Source organism: Lytechinus variegatus, chromosome 4 (assembly GCF_018143015.1).
Source record: "Lytechinus variegatus isolate NC3 chromosome 4, Lvar_3.0, whole genome shotgun sequence".
Taxonomy (NCBI): Eukaryota; Metazoa; Echinodermata; class Echinoidea; order Temnopleuroida; family Toxopneustidae; genus Lytechinus; species Lytechinus variegatus.
Window position 1 is genome coordinate 46,633,919 of NC_054743.1, and position 22,117 is coordinate 46,656,035.

General features: G+C 36.4%; 1 protein-coding gene across 1 annotated transcript in view; it reads left to right on the forward strand.

The window, feature by feature from the left end:
- Window positions 1–398: 398 nt before the first annotated feature.
- LOC121414181 (transmembrane protein 181-like) overlaps window positions 399–22,117 on the forward strand; it is a 29,265-nt gene continuing 7,546 nt past the window's right edge. Inside the window, exons 1-9 of the mRNA XM_041607255.1 lie at window positions 399–512; window positions 6,306–6,409; window positions 9,399–9,448; window positions 15,845–15,935; window positions 16,785–16,906; window positions 18,692–18,808; window positions 19,851–19,931; window positions 21,050–21,149; window positions 21,941–22,068. Coding sequence (XP_041463189.1) covers window positions 487–512; window positions 6,306–6,409; window positions 9,399–9,448; window positions 15,845–15,935; window positions 16,785–16,906; window positions 18,692–18,808; window positions 19,851–19,931; window positions 21,050–21,149; window positions 21,941–22,068 — 819 coding nt within the window. The 5' untranslated portion in view covers window positions 399–486. The remainder of the gene's footprint in view (window positions 513–6,305; window positions 6,410–9,398; window positions 9,449–15,844; window positions 15,936–16,784; window positions 16,907–18,691; window positions 18,809–19,850; window positions 19,932–21,049; window positions 21,150–21,940; window positions 22,069–22,117) is intronic.

Genomic DNA, 22,117 nt, shown 5'->3' on the forward strand with positions numbered 1-22,117 from the left:
AGTCTTTTATCAGATTACTTTTGTTTTTCAAGATCTAATTCAAAGCAGAAATACGTTTTTGTCAGATTAAGACAATTTTAATAAAGTGTATGTGTATTTGCATGTTGATTTTGAAGACATTTATTTCTGTACTAGCCTCTTGTACATTGAAAACAAGTATAAAAAATATGCACTTAAACCCTTTTGTCAGATAAGGGCCCTAATTATATTTGATTTGAAATTTGACTTTGTAATTTTTGCTTGTATTTTGTTGATGGAAAATACATAGATACACCGACCCCGGACCGAACCAGGTCCTAGTATTGAAGCTGAGATTACTGGTACACTCGGTTATGTGTTTTCTTTTTTTATACGGGAAATCATGTGCAATTCGAGTACGGTACCAGACCGTACGGTAGCGTACATTGCACCTATGTTTACGTGGTGCCGTGGAAAGAAAAGCTGTGAGTTGTTGTTGGCGTTTTTCGTGAAATTAAACCTATCATCATGAAAATTCCAGCGATTCTAGACTCGTAAGTTTCATACTGTTACCTCCTGCTTGTAGTTAAAAATTTGTATCTGGTAGCTTAGTTTTATGTAAGTTAACCGAATGTTTCTTTTTTATCCGATGCGGCACCTTTTCCTCACCTTACCGCCCGCCGTAGCCGTAGGTCCCGCATCGCACTGACTGGCGCCGCCGCTAGTCCACTGGCCGCGACTACTGACAGTACCTGTAGTGCAGTGCCAGTGCAGTGGCGCGGCCGCGGCGATTAAATATGAGCTGAGTGGAGTGGTGGTGCTGGGACGCGATTGCCGATGCGTTGGTGCAGTTGGAGCGGAACTGTTTCCACAGCTCTTCAAGAAAATGAAATTTCCGGAAACTAAATCCCAATTTAGGCAAGACTTTGAATTCGATTTAGCTTTAGCTCACTCATGGTTTCAAATCGTCTCGTGTGTGAAGGATTCATATGCACCTGGTGCACGCGAATCTTTCACACCCTAAAATAACTATGACTTTACATCATACTAAGAATTCTACTTGTTCTATAACACTTACCGAACCATACGGATTGTTCGTTGAATTCTCTTCGCTGTTTTTTTAACAAAATAAGAGCATTTTTCGTGATCTTCACGTAGATAACTTCTGCTCAGCGTGGATATCAATTTTTGCCTAAAGAGGGCGCGCGATATTATTATTCACCAAGCAGGTAGGCACTTAAGAACCAAGTTTGAAAGGATACTCGTAAAATTATGTCACTCTCGCCGATGAATATTCATTAGATCGTGGTCGTGCGTGTTCAATACACACTGAGTGCATGCATGCAGAGAGTTTGTATTGAACACGCACGACCACGATCTAATGAATATTCATCGCGACAGTGACGTAATTTTACGAGTGTCCTTTCAAACTTGGTTCTTAAGTGCCTACCGTACCTTTGTTTACGGTGTTGCAAGCTAGCTGCATTCTAGGCGATCAGCATTATTTTCTTGCTCGTTCAATCCACTTTCATCATCATCTTGTCAAAAGATGGCGTACTTTACCAATAAGTATATACATGAGATGCAACCTGTTGATTTTTGGTACAATTTCCTATTATGCGCTGACGACTTGAATTGAGAATGTTCGATACGAAAAATTGCTTTTCGATTGTTTGCGTACTTTCCACCGCAGTATTAAGGACGGATCGAACGGAGTATCCTGGTTGAGACTTGGAGGTAAGCGATAAAAACACTTTTATAAATAATTTCCAATTCATTTTTAAAACAAAATTAAACCATTAAAATAAGAGTACGAAAGTGGAGAAATGCTGAAACGTTTGCCGTTTTTCATTCCCTCACATTCGTGTGATGAATGAAAACGTCAAAGTCCACTATGAAACCACATGCGTTGTGCGAGGTTAGTATTACTAACCTCGCATGTTGTGTGAGTGGCTTTAGCTTAATATAGCATGATCATGATTGATGCCATGGCATTATCGCGATATTATTGGGAACCACGTTCACTTCAATACACAGTCACAGGTCACAGCGCTTTCTAGTCACACGCACAATTCCTCATTTCCACCATTTACTTGTCTTTGTACACAAGTGCGCATATACAAATCAACGAGTGGTTCCCAGAACCACTTGTTTACTGCTACCATCCTGCCTGTGGGGAATCTTCAGGTAGGACTATGGTATGCCAATGTTGTACAGAGCACACACTTTAAAAAAATCATTCACTTTTTGTGACCAAAATTACTAATTTCCATACAGTTGCAATTTATTTTACATTAGTAACTTGGGAATAATTTTTGTATTCACTAGAGCGCTCAAAAACTTGAATTTGGGGCATATTTTTGTGTACACCCTCTATTGGAAAGTAATATGGCAAGAAATTTTTCATTTTTTGATCTCTATTTTTAATTAAGAAAAAATTATTTAAAGTGTCAAATTTAAATAAGAGCCAAGTTGTATGAATAATTGGTGTAATGGAAACTGTCAGTGTAAAAAAAATCAGGCATTTGCCCCAAACAAAAAGAGAAGATAAGCCAAACATTGCCAGCCTTATTTTGCCACACATTGAGATATAACTGAGAACAAGGTTATATTATAACCTTGTTCATTGAATGAGTGCCCAGAACCACGATTTGGCTGATAAGACAGATGGCATGGCAGCCAATCGACTTCTGTCTTTACATGTATTTTTAAAAAATCAAAAAGAACAGGATAATCTGATCATGTCAAAGTTCTTTTTCTGTTTTGGCCTAAAAAAAATGCACAAAAGCGGGGAAAAATTGACTTAAGTCCACCCCAACAAATTTTTTTTTTAATTAAAGAAAAATCCAACAAGTAATGAAAATTTTGATGAAAAGTTATTTTAATCAAATTTTTTTTTAATGGGGGTTTGCCTCACAAAACTTTGAAATGGGGGTCTAAGGAACTGATTAAAAGGGTAAAGTATGGAGGTCGTGGTAACTAAATATATAGGGCCTACCACGGTGTGTGAAAAAGGTCTTTGGAATGGGCAGTAGAGGCGCTGGTCCAAATATTGGGATTGTCCCAGAAAACAAGGATATCCTCATAAACCAAGACAAATCATGTCTTGATAAATTGAGACTGTCCTTTATGGGGACGTTTTTTTTCACTTCCCCTACGGGACAAAGACAGCAATTGCGGAAATTGAGAGTGCTAAAAATAGATTCAATGACCTCAATTCCCCCCTGTTCACCGTCTATTTTTCATGACTTACCGTCTTCCAATAATCTTGTTATGAAACCTGATATGTTTTCATTGACTAGCACACTTGATTGGTGTCGGCACTTGACAGGTGAATGAACTTTCCTAGATTTCTTGTGTGAAGAAATCCTTATAAACTGAGACAGTCCCTGTAAACTGGGACGATCCCAATGGAACTGTAGGTATGTTGCATCATAGCGCTTTGCATGCATGGAGTGGCTACTAGTTATATGTTGGGAATTGCGAAGCCGTACGTGCATCTCTCACATTCGGTGCTCGGACTTGACAAAATCAACTAGATCTATGGCAGGGCTGGGGAACAGACATGCCTCGTAACGGGGGTCTTGCATCTGGGCTGGGTGGCTTCTGAACTGAACTTCTGTTGTTGTCATTTGGAGTATCTAGAGTTTCTAACTGAAAATTAGGTCTGAAAGGGGGGTCAACAAAGTGGTACGTCCCTGCACCACCGATATATGTGAGTGCCCCACCCCCGGGATTTGTAGCCACAATTTGACCGCCCCCGCCTTCCATTTGACAAACATGTACTTTTAGTACATCAGGGGTTCAAAAGTCGATGCATGCGAGCGCTTCTGATTTGCACCACAATGCATAAAATATGCACTTGTTCACTGCTACCACCCTGCCTGTGGTGAATCTACAGGTAGGACTATGGTATGCCAATGTTGTACAGAGCACACACTTCAAAAAATCATTAAAATGTCACTTTTGGCATATTTTTGTGTATGCCCACTATTGGTGGAAAGGAATATGGCAAGAAAATTTTCATTTTTTGATCTCTGTTTTTAATTAAGAAAAAAAATGATTTAAAGAATCAAATTGAAATAAGAGCCAAGTAGTATGAATAATAGGTGTAATGAAAACTGTCAGTGTAAAAAATCAAGCATTTGCCCAAAGAAAAAGAGAAAATAAGCCAAACATTGCCACCCTTATTTTGCCACACATGGAGATATAACTGAGAACAAGGTTATATTATAACCTTGTTCATTGAATGAGTGGAGATATGCAACCCATAAATCACTAACGGGTAGGGATATTATATTTCAGGTCATTTGGCTCTCAAATCATTCATACATGTAATTGTCTAGGAAATACATCCAGTGTGTATCAAAGTTTACACTTAGAAAATATCCTGTAAAATTATACATTTCCACATTTTAACATTGGTACAGATCCATTTAAGCAAGTGAAGATATAACTGTCGAAAAATATTTCCGCTTGAGTGAGCACCACTTATTTTTGAAAAGTTAGTGAAAAATGATTTGCGCAGAACTTTAAAATAGTTATGCGAATAAAAGTAGACCTTAATCCTGAATAACGTGGAATTTTACTAGTAAATTGATTTGAAGATATCTTTTACCTTTTTAAACTTGTTTCCTTGCCCAAAACACTTCGAAAAGTGCATTGTGCCCCACCCCACTCCCCCACACACCAAGGCCATCATGACGATATTTGCTTTACACTGAGCTGTGATCACATGAAATGGTTTAGGCTTGATTTTCATTTTGTAAATCATTGTCACACTTTGGAAAAGTATGGAGAAACAAGTATTCAATGAAAAATGAAATGAAAACCCACTTTATATGATAAAAACTTAGTGAAAAATGCTGGAGATGTCTGATATAAACTTTTGTTCAGATTCAATTATGACCTCAGATCCAGCTGGCACAAAAGGGGTAGTAAGTTTAGCTTACTAAGTGTTGAAATTTCAATGTGGGTTGTAAAATTGGTACAAACTGCTTGAATGTATCCCTTTTATTTCAATTGACTAAAAATGCAAGGGAAAAATGTATGAAAAATGTTTCGCTGGGTAATTTTTATTTCGCCCTATACCCTTGACACAGCGTGAAAACGAGCATTTCTGCGCAGATTTCCGCGAGCTTTACAAAAATGGACAGTGCTCATTCAAGTGTGACATTCTGTCAAAACTTTTACTTTCATTGGATAGATGAGACCCAAACCCAAGAATATATTTGAAAAAATTAGCCACATGTTGTATATTTTTTAATTCCCAGGGCTTTTTCAAAGTGTAAACTTTTTTTTGATACACACTGTGTATACACTGTAGATGATTGTCTTCACCATCTGTGAATCAGGAAAGAGCACAGTAAACATAAGAATCATACAACTTAATAAAAATTGTGAAACTTTTGGCTTCCCATAATTTTTGCACAGATTTAGACCATGGTCTAAGTTAAACCTGACTTCAGACTATGGTCACAGGGTTCGGTTCTTCGTTTATTTGTAGTAATCATATAGCTTGAGCATTCAAATGCACCGGCCAATCACATTCATGTTACGTTCGATCTGGAGTCTTCTGGACTACATGTAGGTGAACTCCAAGCTGGTCAACCTCAGAGCTACATGTACATGTACCAAGTCTCACGCATTATGCGTGAGACTCAAGCATTTTGGACTCTTGTTCATCCCCTAAAATCTCACGCAACTATCACAGCCTATCCCCATATACATTATACACAATGTCAGTGATCTCACTCAGATTCACAGAAAATCTCACCGTAGCTGGTATTTGAACTTGGCATCTCTGTTACATGTACCTGTTGGTTTGAGGCTGTGCTTGTGTTATATTGAACATTCACATAGTCTAGTGCAACACAATATACATGTACAACTCCCAAGAATGTTCTGTAGTCTGATTAGTCCAAATCTGATCATATGATATTCAGCGAATGGCACCATTGTACCGGTATCCAAAATGCACTATCCTGCACTCTGACGACATAGCAAAAGTACATGTATCATCCTGCACTCTGACGTCAGAGTGCAAGACAGTGTGAGGTCTGGAAAAATATAGAAATATCTAGAATTTAGATCAAATATAGCATTCGGGGCAACTCGGTATTATGGGGAAAGGGGGAGGGTTGTATAAAACAATGTGCACATTCTTGTGCATAGAGGACCTAAATAATGAACGCTGTGCTCGACTCGCAAAATGGATATACCACACTTGGTCCTACGGATCTTGGTGCGGTATATCCATTGGCTCTTCACACATCATTATTTGGCCCTGCATGCACGCGCTTACATGCATTATTTGTATTTTATTTTTCCTTCATTTATCTTTGCAGGTCCGTACAGATGCGCCTTTATACCCTAAGCAAGAGGCAGTTTGTCTTAGTCTTCATATGTTTCTTCATGGCTTTCGGCATCTCATTATTAATTGGCATTGCAGGTAATTTTCATTTCTAAACTTTTATGAGCTATCGTTTCTCTAAGTCAGGATTGATAATTTGTAAATTTTGAATGATCTTCACAATTGGATCAGTTGATATTGCACATGTATGCATGTCTCTTCCATCTATTTAAATCTAAATAATGCATTAAAAAAGAGGAGGGGGCGCGTCAGTATATTAAGGACAAAGGGAGTCTGAAACAGGGGCCGCAGAAGGAGGGGGGGGGCTTCAGCCCCCTCACTTTTTCCAAAACCGTGTACAAAAACATAAAAATTACCATAAGATTGTCATTTTTTGCATGGTCAGCCCCCTTCCGCAGCCCCTGTGAAAAGCATGTAGTTGCTTTTATTGAATTGATTATTAATTACTTTCAAAAGCATTCCCCTTGTTTGTCATGTTTTTTTTTTTGGGGGGGGGGCTGGCATGCCTTCTATTATTCCCCATGCAACTCTTCTGAACAAAAGTTTAAGAATCAAAGTCCTATCTGGATACCACATTGTGATTTAGAATAAAATAAAAGGTAAATACACAATGTATTGTGTTACTGTACATGCTGGAAGAAAGGATACATAATTAAGAGATGCCAACTGATCCTTTTTTGTGCACTTTTTAAATCTTTGTTTTTTAAAACAAAGTTTTTAAAACTTTGCTTTGGAAATGTTTTAAATGTGAAAATACTGCAGTTTAATAGAAATATATTTTTCCCCAAATTGAATTATATGCAATGTTGATTACAAAATATTTGGAATATTTTTTCTACCCTAAATATTTTTTTTTTCATCCGCAAATTACATGGGGCAAGTTGAGCCATGGTAATTCATACAATGTACATGTATTACCGGTAAGCAAACAATAAAAAGCCATTGAATGCAGGCAGAAGGGACTAAATTCACAAGACAGTTGTTTTACTTTTAGAGGATGTTAGTGTTCATAGAAAATTAGCAAGTGAAAAGACATCTGAATAAGAAATCGTCCCATAGCTTTTGTACATAATTTTTGTGGCTCGAAATACCCTATGGGTGGGTTAAGTTGAGCCATTTGATATCTTTTGTTTCAAAGGTGACAGTGCTTTTTAGTGTGGGGGAAGAAAGTCTCATATCTAGGTAAACAAAATGTTTCACAAGAATTAAATTTGAAGGCAAGGTACTTTTTTCAACAAGATCAGTCTTACAAGATGCAAAAAAACAATAATACCTGCTTGAATTATAGTTATTCCAACAATTATACATACTGTACACAGAGAGGACAAACTGTGCACATACATGTTTTCATTTTAATAGTGAGTCAATGCAGGCATAAATTGTACATTAAAGACCCCAAAAATCAGCCATTCTGTCAATCCCACTATCCATAGTACTACATGTACATGTAGAACCTGTGACCTTTCTGAAGAGCAAACTATATATCATCTAATTCTCTTAAAGATTGTGTATAGTTTTGGTAAATCCACCAAAATGCACCTATCACTATTCCAATTCATTGCTAGCTAATATGAATGGATATGCCCTATAACAGTTATGATGTGGAGGATATGAAATGAAAATGTGTTTTACATGATAAATTTTGCGATTTTACATGGAAATTTAACTTTATCGGGTCACCCGATCAAATTAAAATATCTGTGTGTTTTTGTCTTTCAATTAAATCCTATTCCAAATCATGGAATGGGCTGAAACTTTCAAGATATGTTCTTTGTCTGTAACTTTTGGATATCTAATCACTAAATTTATAAGATAAGTGCTTGAATGCCCATTTTTTAATTTAAAACAAGCATCGCCGAGAGAGGGCGCTATATATCCAAGATTTGAATATTTGAAATTTTCTCAGAGAAGTGCAGTTAGAAAAATATCTAACGGTCTCTACACTTCAGTAAGACTGTCATATTAATGATATTCGATTATCAATCACATTATTGACCCTTTACCAAAGCTATACACAGGCTTTAAAGTAAACACAAAGTAGACACACCAAATTGTATTCTCAAAAAGCTTCCAAACACTTGATCTGCAAGCAATCAGTTCATTCAATGCTGTACTTTTGCTGCAGGTTATCATCAGAATAAGTGTGTTTACTGTTTAATACATGTATGATGTAGTGCCGAAAGGGGAATTCATCTCGTATCCTGCAAAGTATAATGACGAAATTTGATATTGGGACACCTTTATGCCACATCGAAATAAACGCTGATAAAAGTCTGTTCTATTCTGACATTCCAAACCATTTTGGTTGGTAAAAAGTGTAAACTCATACTTTAATAAAAAGTTCTGTATGTATTAATCTGACAAGTTGCAATTATTTTTTTTCCCTATTTATCAAATTTGATTTTTTTTTTATTAGAGATGGTCATTTTCTTTTCTTTAATGACAAAAATAAAATTATATTGTCAGTTTAATCATGGAGATCTATTTAAACACAAATGAAAGAGAATTGCTGCTCATGAACATGTACGTGCACATGTAATGTGTCCCTGGACCACATGAAATCCTTACTACCCAACTTGATCGTACCATACATCATACATACTGTACTTGGTTGACAATACATCTGTGTGTCGTACTCTTCTAGATTGTCACATGTCTGCTTACTTCCAAGATACATGTTTGTTTGTGCCCTTTGTTTAGTTTACCTGATCAAACATGCTGACTGAATTAATCCAATTTGTTACCGTAATTTAGTTTCAAAATTTATCAGATCCGTTATTAATTGTACCAGTTGAGCTTATTTAATGGGAGGCAAAAACCAATTTAAATTTACGTAACATATTTTTTTTCTCACATGTATACCGAGAAATTTAACAACAAATATTACTGCAATGTACATATTACAAGTCTATTTTAGAGTAATTTTTAGAAGATGCAAGAATTTGATTCAAACTACATGTAAAATCCAGAATTCCTATTAAATGTAGTCCCCATAATGCAAAAAGTCATTGAAGAAAATTAAACATGTATACTTGTATTTCTGTTTTTAATAACTTTGTATCTCCAGGTCCTAATATACAAGCCTATGAACTACAGAAAGAGGTTGAAAATTTACCGGTAAGTTTGATTGAACTGAAAGTTCCTTATCACTTTGTACAATGGAGCTCAAAAGTTAGTGAGCACCGCCAGAAAATGCACATAAAGTGTTAAAGTTCTGCCATGATATAGATATTTTATTGTGAAGTCAGGTGAGAAGATATATTACTTTCAATTAAAAGGCAAGTCCACCCCAATAAAAAGTTGATTCGAAAAAAAATCCAACAAGCATAACACTGACAATTTCATCAAAATCGGATGTAAAATAAGAGTTAGGACATTTTAGTGTTTTGCTTAATTTCACAGAGCAATTATATTCACATCCTTGTGGGTATGCAAATGAGCAGACTGATGATTATCACTCACTATTTCTTTTGTATTTTATTGAATATGAAATATTCCAATTTTCTCCCTGTTGTCGTGTGAAACAACGATTAATTCCTCCCTGATCGCAGTGCGACAAAGATGTGTGATGTCACTTGTGAATAACTCACCCCATTACGTTAGTATATATTTCACTTAAATTGCCTCTATTATCACATCTATCAGTAGACCATGTATTCTTTCAGTAGGAGGGCATGAAATACAGATTTTCAAGGAATGCATCATGGATAAAGAGTTTGTATCACCATTAGAAAAAGCAAAAAGACATATTTTGGGGTATTCTATAGTAGGCCCGTTTTGAAAGTCCATTTTTGATGCACGTGTACACGGCGTGTTTTTCGGTCGTGTACGCGTTGTAAACACTGTGAGAGCGAGTTCTGTTTTCATGTCGACACGGACCCGCATCAATATGTCATAAAAAGGGGTCTATATAGCCTAAGTCACGGTTTTAAAGCTTACCTGAGAAATTTGAAGTATCAATCCACAAAAATTGATGCAAATTAAAAGTTTACTCGGCTTAGCAGCGCATTAAATTAATAAAGAATGCAAAAGAAAATCAGTGCAGGGCCCTAGCTAGCGCCGACGCTCGTTGGATGCGCATTTTGTATACTGCGCCATACGCGCGTTTCCGTTTTACACCCTGGCGAAGGCATTTTCCGGAAAAGTAGCCAAAAAGCGACTAGTGAAGAGTCTACGTCTACGTTTGTTTACATTATCAGCTGGGCGCGCGATCCAAAGTCCGCACCGAAGTTATCCGCAGAACATGCAAATGCAGCTGAGCTTATACTTTCCAGGTTCAATACGAATGTTTGCCTTGATCATTTGCCTTGCCGATTTGCTGATGTCTGTCTTTCTCTCCATCTGTCTATATATATCTATCTCTCAAATTCTATCTCTATCTATGTAACTGCAGTATCTATCTATCTAATAATCTTCTCTGTCTCTCTTTTATATAACATCTATCTATCTCAAATTCTCTGTCTCTCTCTATCCGTCCATCTGTCTGTCTTTCTCTATTTCTCTCTACCTACCTACCTCTATCTGTTAATTTGTCGCTCTTCTCTCTCATTCTTGATCTATCTGACATCTATCTATCTCAAATTCTCCAGCTCTCTCTCTATCCATCTGTCTGTCTTTCTTCTATCTATTCATCTATCTATCTATGAAACTACAGTATCAGTTAATTTGTCTATCTTCTCTGTTTCTCTCATTCTTTATCTATCTAACATCTATTTATCTCTCAAATTCTCTATCTCTCTCCCTCCCTCTATCTATCCATCTGTCTGTCTTTTCAGTCTCTCTTTCTCTTTGTCTGTCCATATTTCTATCTATAATATCTCTCTCCCCCCCCCCCTCTCCTTCTATATATCGACCTCTCTGTCTCTCCCCCTCTCTCTATTTATCTATCTATCCATCCATCTCTCCCTCTTTCTCTCTCTTTCTATCTATCCACCTCTCTCTCTCCCTCTCTCTCTGTCTCTCTCTATATTTCTATCTATCTATCTGTCTTTCTTGTCTCTATCTATTTATCAGTCTTCTATCTTTTGGCAGCTTCTAAGTGTATCAGTCCATCAAACTTCAATTTGTCTTTCCATTATATGTATCTGTTTATTTTGATTTTGTCTGTCATTCTATTCATTTAGTTAATAATTTATTTTTAGAAAAAAAGAATATCATAAACAACGCGACTGCAAAAGCATGTTCGGATTTCACTCCTGACTGCCACATGAAGTGCCGACTGAGGAACTCTGTGCTCTGATCAGTAACTGTGCAAATTGCATGTGGTGGTGGCAAGGCTCCACATTAACTTTTTTTGGTGGTGGCCCATTCGGGCCACCAAAACCTTCAAATAATTTTTTTTGGTGGCCCATTAGTAAAGTTTGGTGGCCCGAAAAATATAAAGAAAAACATTAATTAAAAATGAATAAAACAAACTGAAATATTCTGCAGTCACTACCACGTACCACTATTCTTTGTACATCTTGTATGTAAATTGTGCTTGCTGTTATTTTGTGGTAATATATAAATTGTTCTATCATTGTGAATATGAAATGATTGAAAGAAAATAAAAGAATTGAAATAAAAGAAAAAAAATTGAGAAAAAAAAAGAAAATGTAAGAAAAATGAATAAGACAAAATTATCAGAAAAAATGGGGAAAATTATTATTATTCAGTAGAAACATGTTCTTTAATCAGGCATATTCAATGGGAAGGGGTATAAATGGTTTAATCACTGTAAAAAAAATGACAGAAAAAAATAAGAAAACGGCAAGTTATCTGGAAAAAACAGTGAGAAAATTCCTTCCCTATTTTTGACAAAATGATGGAAAAAAATCACATTTCATATCAATAAAATGCCTTCCCAAGTATTTACTTCCTTAAGAGTGGTTTAAGAAGTCATTTATAAACAAGAAAGAAAGAAGCTGTCTATTCAAGACAGCTTCGAAAATAAACCAAATATTAACATACATACAAATGCACATGTGGGACTGTGATGTACTCACCTATGTGTTTTATGTGTATTAATGCATTTGGAAATCGGTCTTTTTGAGTCAAAACAGAGGTCATAATTCCTCTTTTTAATGCTTGCGAATTATCAGGTTTCAGTAATATGGACTGTAGAAGGGCATGTCATTGGTGTAAAATGTGACTTTGACGTAGATTTTCAAAGTTCTGGGGAAGATTTCTTAGCAGTAACATTTCGCATCGCAGCTCCCTGAGTCTGAATAGTCTGCTAGCGCACAGCCAGCTGCAGTGGTTTCACGCATGCAAAGCTCAGCCAGACAGCCGGCTGAATAATAGTTACTGTATGCTAGCGGTAGGCCTACATACTGTCATGACTGTGCAATCTTTGTGTGTGTGTATTTGTGTGTAGATTGACAAAAAAGGCGCATGACGAATTGACTTGCAATTTGAACTGTAGAAAGTTGATAAATGTATGCAAAATCGGGAGAAAAATTGGGCTACTTTGAAAATTATTGGTTGCCCGATTCGGGCCACCAAAACTTAACATTTTTTTCAATAATGGTTGCCCGAGATGAATTTTTGGTGGCCCCGGGCCACCGCTAATGTCGAGCCTTGGGTGGTGGACTCGCCTGTGTCGCACGCTGCATGCAACCAGCGACGTGTGTAGACTCTTCACTAGTCGCTTTTTGGCTACTTTTCCGGAAAATGCCTTCGCCAGGGTGAAAAACGGAAACGCGCGTACCGTACATGCATGCACAGATCGCTGCAGAATAAGTGTAACTGAAGTTATCGATTAATTTTCATTATTATGTTGCCAATTTGAAGAGCGTTTGTAGGCTTGTGTGCGAGCGTATAACACGTAAGTTGTAGCGATGATCGCTATCGCAATTGGTGATTCTCAAATTGACTCTGAGTGTGATTGAGCAACGCTTTCGAGCTTTTGAGACCGGAGCAGACCCATTTCGTGGTACAAAAACGTGAGTCTCCAGAAAGAATGTGGATTAAATTGGCGATTTTGGAAGTGAACTCACTCTGGATTAATTGAAATATGTTGACATATTAGTAATTAAAACATGTGCAGTGTCTGAGAACTAAGATTTAATGTGAGGCTGTGAGCTTGTTTATGCAGATGCTACCGTGTACACGGTGATGGAATTTAGTACACGTGCACTGACTTGACCGTGCGTGTACACGTGTACCCGAAACGGGCCTATTCTATAGTCCGTCAAAGGGAAAGTTGTTCACATGTGACATCACACATCCATGTCGCATTGCCAATGTGAGGATCTCCATAGCAATAGTGATTGCAATATTTAAGTGCTCATAACTTTCTCATTATTTGTCAATTTTTTCTCAAACTTTCTTTGTTCTTACATGTATTCTTTGATTTTTCTGTTTTGGCACAAGCCTACTTATTAAAAGGTTTCATTCATTCCACTTTAACGGCGATAGAGCTAAAACGACCCATTGGGTTTCATATCAAAGAAAGTGATGGTGTATTGGTTTGAAATACTTAAGTGTAAAAGGAAAACAAGGGATTATGTTTTTACTTGTGTGTTCAGAATGGGTCCTCAAATTGTGGAAATGATAACTTAGTTTCTCTGATGCATTGATCCAGATGAAATTTTTTAAAAAAATCTGAATCATTAGGATTTATAAAGCTTTTGTTTAACTTTTTTTTTCATGATTTCATGAAAGTTGTGTTTTGATGTGTACATGTAGGAGACATTATTTTCCATATCTATTTTTGTCAAATGCAATTTTGCTTTGAAGGCTGTGCTGTGCTTGGATGGTTGAACTTCTGAACTTGTGAAACGACACCTTCTGAATAATGAGCATGCCCCTAGCCACCATGTAGTGCCTCAGTGTGAAGAGCCTTTTTAAGAGTCTTGACATTTTCAAAATGGAGAGGAAAGGAGATTCATGTACCTAAAAAGCTAGAATGCTACTCTCCTTGGTAGAACGATTATAAATAAGTTGTAGTGCATGAAATACACATTTTTTTATAATCAGAAGCCTTTTTTTCATTCTTGGAGGAAAAAAATAATAATATGACTGCATATTATGAAATATAAAAGAATTAGTGGGCATGCATGTACTGTACATGTATGTCATCGTCAGCTTGCTCATTGTGTATATTCATTGAGACATGAATCAAGAAGATCTGTCTGTTGACATCATAGTATTTTCTGCTTTGAGTACCACTTCAAGGCAATTGAGAAATGTCTTGCTGAATTGAGTACACTGACAACTGACACACACACACTGCACATGAAACAAAAGCTCTGAATCAGATTCCGACACTAAAACTTGGACATGCCCCCAGGGAGCTCATCTGTTTCACAAGAATGAGATGATAATGCTTGAATACAATATTTATGAGGTTCTGTCAATCAGCCTTTGTTAAATAAGTAAAAGTACACTGTAGGCCAATTGTTGTGCTGTCAGCCAACAATACACATATACTGGTGTAGTGACTTTACATGTACATGTACATTCAATTCAATTCAATTCAATTCTTTTATTTCATTTCCATTCAAAACAATACAAAGTAATATAAAACAATATAAATCAAATACAATTTTACAGAAGGGCATTCTTACTTCGTAAAAAAAACACAGTATAATATAGAGCATAAATTGATATGGAAATGAGGTACATGTAGTGTACCAAGATCAGAATTCTGAAGTGTTTCCTGGAACCAAAAATGATTTAGATCTACATGTACATGTATGTACGTACAGATTCATTATGAATTTAATTTAAAAATACATGATGTACACCAATTGCATGTACAGCAAATAATTTCATGCAGGTACACATACAGTACATGTAGATTGTATTCTTTTATGGTCCCTCTTCATTTTTGGTGGAGAATGTTACATAGAGTGTCATCTGAATTTCTAGTTTGATACTTGTGGTGTTTTAAACTTAGAGCATCGCTGAATTGGTCAGATGCATAATTTACAGGATGGGCTTGTCTGCATGTTCATTAATCACTGAGGTTAAAGTATGTCTATTGTGTGCTAAAGTGTGCCAGGTGCTAAATGGGTACCCGGTAGGATGCGAAAGATATTGTATGTTTGATTTTGCCAGCGCCATAATGTGGCAGCGATGAATGCAAGGAATGCTCCCCAGGGAGTGGAAATTGTGCACCTTTCGTGCTTGATTGAAATGAATCCAATGACCGGGGTAATAATATGCTGTAACGCGCTTTGGGCCATTCTGGGAAAAGCGCTTTATAAAAATTGGCTATTATTATTATAGTGTGCCTTGAAGGTCTTTGTGACACACTCATATTTTGAATTCTCTTTTTATTTTCTTCATTTGGGTGATGAATTCTATACAGTCTACATGTATGTACCTCAGTTCGGCTATGAATTCTTGATACATGTACATGTATCTCATTTCAAATATGATTTTTTTGTCCTCATTTCAGCTAATTTTATTCTTTTTTTCTCAATTCTTTTACCTTAATATTTTGGTTATAGATTCTTTAACCTCATATTGAACAGAATGTATATTTCCATAATATGATTTCACTCTTGTTTCTCCTCAATTTGGCAGAATGGTCCTTTTGAGTTGACGTCACCTATCCTGAACAAGTTCAATAAATCTTTATGGCTTACAACAGCAATAGAAGTTGACGATACGTCAGGTAAGTGAGCTACATGTACATAAATTGTGGCATTTTAAAATCATAGTGTTATTGTTGACAGTGTTGGTGTAGAGAGCATATTTGATTTGGCGCATTTCAATGTTGTAGGAGATTACAAATCAAGTTATACATGTACATATATGTCACATCAATGTTAAGTGTTCATGTTGATATTTGAGAGCAAATTAGATGGCCCAACCTAGCTCCAACATGCAGAGACAATATTGGAATATTTCAATAATTTTTTTCTGCAAAGTTGTCAGATCTGACAACTTTCCTTGACTTTGATTGGCTAAGAAACACTAATAATTATTAATTAATTAATATATATAACATCCTTTAATTAAATCGTCGGGGCGGGGGTGAGACTGGGGAAAAGAGGAGGAAGAGGATGATGGGAAGATGGGGTAGGAGAAGGAAGGGGAGAATGAGATGGTGGAGGGGAGAAGAAAGACAAGGAAAATCTTGAAGAAGAAGAAATAGGGAAGAAGGAGGACAGGAGATTAAGAATAGGAAGAATAAAAGAACAATGAGAAAAAAGAAGAGAGAAAGAAGGACAGAAAAAAAAGAAGTAAGAAAACAAAAAGATGAGGGGAAAAAACAACAGATTTTGAAGAAGATGCAGCAAAGAATAAGGAGGAGGAAAAGGAGAAGAAAGAGGAGGAGAAGAATGAGGAGGAGATAGGAGGAGAGAGGGAAATGGATGAGGAGGAAAATAGGAAGAAAACTATAAAGGATAAGGATGAGCACTACAGGGTTAATAGTCAGAATCAGAGGTTTGACACTTTGAATAAATTTTGAAAATAAAGAAGAAAAAAAATATAAACTGGATTTATTTCCTCGTTCCAGCGGAAACTTTTCAGAAACCATTCAATGTAAGCATCATGCTCCGAGGCGTAGCCCAGGACAGCAGCCAAGAAAAACTCAATAGTGCCCCTTACAACAGAACAAGAAAACTCAGCTGTGAAAAGGTAAGCAGATCATCCGACCCTTCTGATTTACCTAGTAAGGGGAAACTCACTGCCATAATCCTTGTCATGGGTTTTCCTACTCTACTTGATTACATTACATCTAATTTTACTTCACAGTCATATAGGCAATTTAATTTTTCTTCTACATTTACTTGTATATTTTGAGCAAAGTTATCCCAATTATTTAAGGTGGAATTTCTTGGCCGAAGACTGTTTCACTATGGAGTTTAAAATCACTTATTACAGTCAACTTTGTATTAAGGCAACATATCCTGCCATGCTTACCTACATATGTAATAATGCTAGAAATCGGCTTGATAAGGTGAAATATGTATGATAGACATTTATATAGCGCCATCTGTTTAGAAATAATCTATTCCGAAGTGCATTGATATTATTGGTACCCCAGCTTTTAATAGCTCAAATTTCAGCGCTCAGTGCTTTTAGAAATTAATCCGGCCGGGTACAACAATTCACCTCACTTGGGTTTAGTGCAGCACAATGTGGGTGAATTTCTTGCTGAAGGAAAACATGCCATGGCTGGGCATCAAACCAACATCCTTGTGATTGAAAGACGAGAGTCATAACGACTACACGACAAACCATCTCGTCAAGTTGATGGTACATGTAATTTAACTCATTGAGTGCTTCTTGCACGCTACGTATCCTACTATAACATGCCACACTCGTGCTCGCACGCCTACTACTGATTGCTTTGTGCTTGCATTGTTTCCTACCCTCGCCTGCTTCGTGCATGACTGCGCACATTCGGAATAACAATCATTGTTACGCCGATTTGCATTGTATTGCGCATCGCATGCACGCCGTAATTAGCACTATTGTGTGCAGTGTGAACTATGCTTTCTGACAGATAAACGTACTCACGCGGTTTACATTCGACTTTTTCGAGTATTTCTACATTTTTTACAAGATATGACTCCGCCTCTGAGAGAGAAGAGACCTAGGTTTTTGATCCATACAAAACACTCCACAAAATGGAACTACTTGATACAACTCATATTTTAGTGGTAAAGATAATAACCAATCCACATAATGAGGACATCATTATAAGGGGTATGAAATTTCCTACAACTTTACTACACATTATTTTGTGGATAAACTAATCGTTAGAGAGTTACAAGCAATTGTAATCATGACTATTGGAAGGAGAGAATACGACTCGTGATCCCAAAATCAATGTGGCACAGGGGGGTTTTGTGGCTGGCACAGGGGATTAGCATCGGATTAGCACTGTGGCATTGGCTTAGTAGTGTGCGTGGCATGTTAAGAGTTAAAGCTTCTGTCAGAAGCTTAGACCTGTATGAGGAGGGATGCAAGTGTTCCAAAAAATTTATGAAAAGTAGAATGGGATGTGTGAAAATACATGTACGCACTGGTGTAAATTCAAGCGATGAATCAATTGTTCAGTGGGAAGTGGGTGATCTATTGTTTCACCCCCCCCCTCCCCATCTTGAATGGTACATGTATTATGTCATACGTCCATGCATGTAGTGGCATATATCCCAGTACATGCATGGGCTTATGAAAGTGAAAATATGTATTTTCCCCCGTGATTAATTGAGATCAGTCATGACTTCAAGATGAATTTGAGGTACAGTAGGCCTGACCCCTGCGATAGTCATGCTGGTACTAAGAGGATAAATAGGATGAAAGCTAAGAAGATTATGATGAAATGTACATGACCTGAATTGACAATCTTAACAAAATAAGAAATGAGGATTTATGATATATGATTCTTTCTCTCTTGTTCCCACTCTTGAATAGGGCTATTGCACCGAGCTGCTGCTGCTCCATTTAACAACCTTGAAATACTCCACTTACATCGTCACTGTGACTTTCCAGGGATTAGAAAAGCTCCATGTTACTGCAATCAATTTCTATGTAAGTGGCCTTTTGGCGATTAATTACCTTGCTATTGAGTTACCTTTGCTGAATTTTTAGAGCACTGTCCGTGTGTCCCGTAACACAAAGCCTGGCAATGATCGTAGAAGTTTTTTTGAACGATCTATTGCATTGGCTACAAAGTTCAATTAATTGTGAAAATCAAGCGTACAGATAATCACCAACTTTTGTGTATACAGGACAGCGCGTCCTGGCTGGTGTTTCATAAATATGTTCATAAAGCTGCCTTTAGAATTATGCATGAATTCAGACCTGCGAACCAGTACGTTTAAGGGTATGTACAATGTCGTAAGTTTTTGCAACCAAAATACAGCAGTACTTTTTAATTCAACATTTTATTATTAATTTATAAAATCGTAATTTATATCCTATATGTCTCTATTTCATAAAATGTACACAAATGTGGTTATTAGATCCATGTAATTTCAGAAAACTTTTGTTTTTTTCAATCATTTTGTTAAAACCAGGGTGAAGATATACACATGTTTCAATGAGCAGTGCAAATTTTAGCTTGCATGCTGCTTGAGCACCGCGATGAGCAAGTACGTCACACATATTATTATATAATACAGTTTTTCATTCCCAGAGGTTAGCAGGTCTGTGAATTTATACACAACTGGATCATATTCCTAATTGCTATTCAGCTTCATATGGATGTATCATTTACATGTATATATTAGGGTCACCAGTCGTACATAAAGTCATTCATAACTATATTTTTGTACCAAAATGATAAAGTTCTACAACTTTTATATCAAAGTTATTATCAGTGGCATCCATCATCATCTTCATGAAATGTTTTCCAGTGCTTACAGGTACTCTGAAATTTTCTAACATCTAAATTTCCTTTTTCTCTAGGCTGACATCCCTTTTTGATTTGATGATTTATTTTATGATGATTAAACCTTTTGTAAGATCTTAGGTAAAATCTATTTGTAATCCTTCACTTACACCCCCAAAAAGCAATAAAAGGAATTAAAGATAATCTCCCCTGATCTAATCCTTATCCTTCTCATTTCAGTTTCGAACGTATAATCCTGCCTTCTCCAATATGATGATCTGGTTCAGATTTGTTTTTCTTGTTATCACCTTTATAATAACAGTAAGTATAATGTAATAATATATGACTGTTCAAAGTGCTTCACAATTATGCCAGGTCGCTGGATTCATAGCTTTTTTCACAGCCTGCTACGCAAACATTGCTAAAACAAACCACATTCACGGTTGTTTCCTACCAGTACCCATTGAGCACCTGGGTAAGGGTTGCAAAATAATGTGGATGAATATTGCCAAAGGAAAATTTATGTTGTGACTGGAATCGGACCCATGACCCTGTGATTCACAGCCATAGGACCTGACCAGTAGACCACGATACCTCAGGATCCTGACATGTATGTCACTTTCTTCAATATTAAAACACTAATGTCTGCCAGTCGAAATGTCATATCTTAAACGAGAAGTTCACCTCAAACAGTAGCTTGGCTTCATAAAAGCAGAATTTTTTTTATTAAAAATACTGATGAAGGTTTGATGAAAAAGTATATCTGAGCTTAATATGAATCTCTAAAATATTTGTTTTGTGACATCACAGACGAGCAGCCTTGTAATATCATTAAATTCAACGTGCCCTTTTCTCAAAATACATGTATTCAAAATACCAGCATGGGAAGCTGCATGTATACATGTATAATTATCATTATTAGAAGCTAATTATGAATCAAGAGTATAATATGATAATAATGATAGAAACGCTTTTACTATAGCACATTATGCCTTACAAAGGTCTCAATGCACTTTAGGAGAAAAAAAAGATGAGGGAAAGCTGCTGGTAATGCTTTGATAATATTCTTTTCAGTTATACAGTGTATGTTTTCAATGCAGATTTCAACTGCCTAATTGTATCAACTTGCCTTAAACTGTGTGGGATACTATTTCAGAGTTCCGGTGCTGCATGCGCAAACCCCCATTCGCCATAAAACTTTGTCTTAACAACAGGTACATTATGTGAATCCTTATGAAGTGATCTAAGATTTCAAACAGGTTTCTATTTTACAAGCAACTCTGACAGATAAGATGGAGCCATTTGTCGAAAACACTGAAAAGAGAGTAGTAAGATCTTGAACATAATACGTGACCTGACAGGCAACCAATGCTAGGATCTTAATCTTATTCTAAAAAGTATCAGACTATCCTCACCATTATTGTTCCATTTTTTTCTAGTGTATGTTTGCTCATTCACTGAGAAAGTTTTCCATGAGAGACTGGTCGATAGAACAAAAGTGGCTGTCAGTTTTATTACCTCTCCTACTCCTGTATAATGGTAAGTTTTAAAATGATGTCAAACTTTTAGGGAAATTTGACTTTGGGATTACTTGGAAGAAGGATGATATGATTGGAATGTAGAAATAAGAATGGCATTGAATGGCAAGCAGTTAGAAATATGGAAATGGAAATTAGAATGGTATTGAATGAAAATGGAAATCAATTGGAAATGAAATAGGAATGAGAATTGAAATTCAAATTGAAATACTGGAAATGGAATGCACATATGAATATGCAATACCACTAGAAATGGCCTTATGTCTGCTGGTCATAGATTGCCGTTCTGCTACGCGTGAGTTATATTCATATGATGTCAAAATCGCCATGAAAATACATGATAACAGACCTGCCAACCAGTACATTTTTAGCGTATTAAGTACGTTTTTGCAAGCAAAATACGGCATGACGTTTTTCTTTAAAAAATATGTTTTTGTAAAAAAATAAGAAAAAAAATTGTAATTTATTGAGAAGAATCATCTCTATATGTCTCTATTTCATAAAATGTACACAAATATGGTTTATTAGATCCATGTAATTTCAGAAAACTTTTTTTTTCAATCATTTAGTTAAAACTAGGGTGAGATATACACATGTTTAAATGTTTTTTTTTACGTCTGCAAGAGCAGTGTGCATTTTTGCTTGCATGCAGCTTGAGTGCCGCAATGAGCAAGTGCGCCACACATTTTATTATGAAATACACTTTTTTATCACAGAATACACTTTTTCATTCCTAGAGGTTGGCAGGTATGTGTGATAATCTCTCTTTTAATTTTGATTCCTCCATTCCAGATCCCATCTACCCTCTGACGTTACTGGTGAACAGCTGGATACCTATTCTACTTGATGACATTTTCCAAGCAACTTTCTTATGTGCACTTCTCTTATTTTGGCTGTGTGCTTATCACGGAATCAGACAGGTAAATCATCACATTTACTTTATAAACTTTTGGGTCACAAGCAGCATTT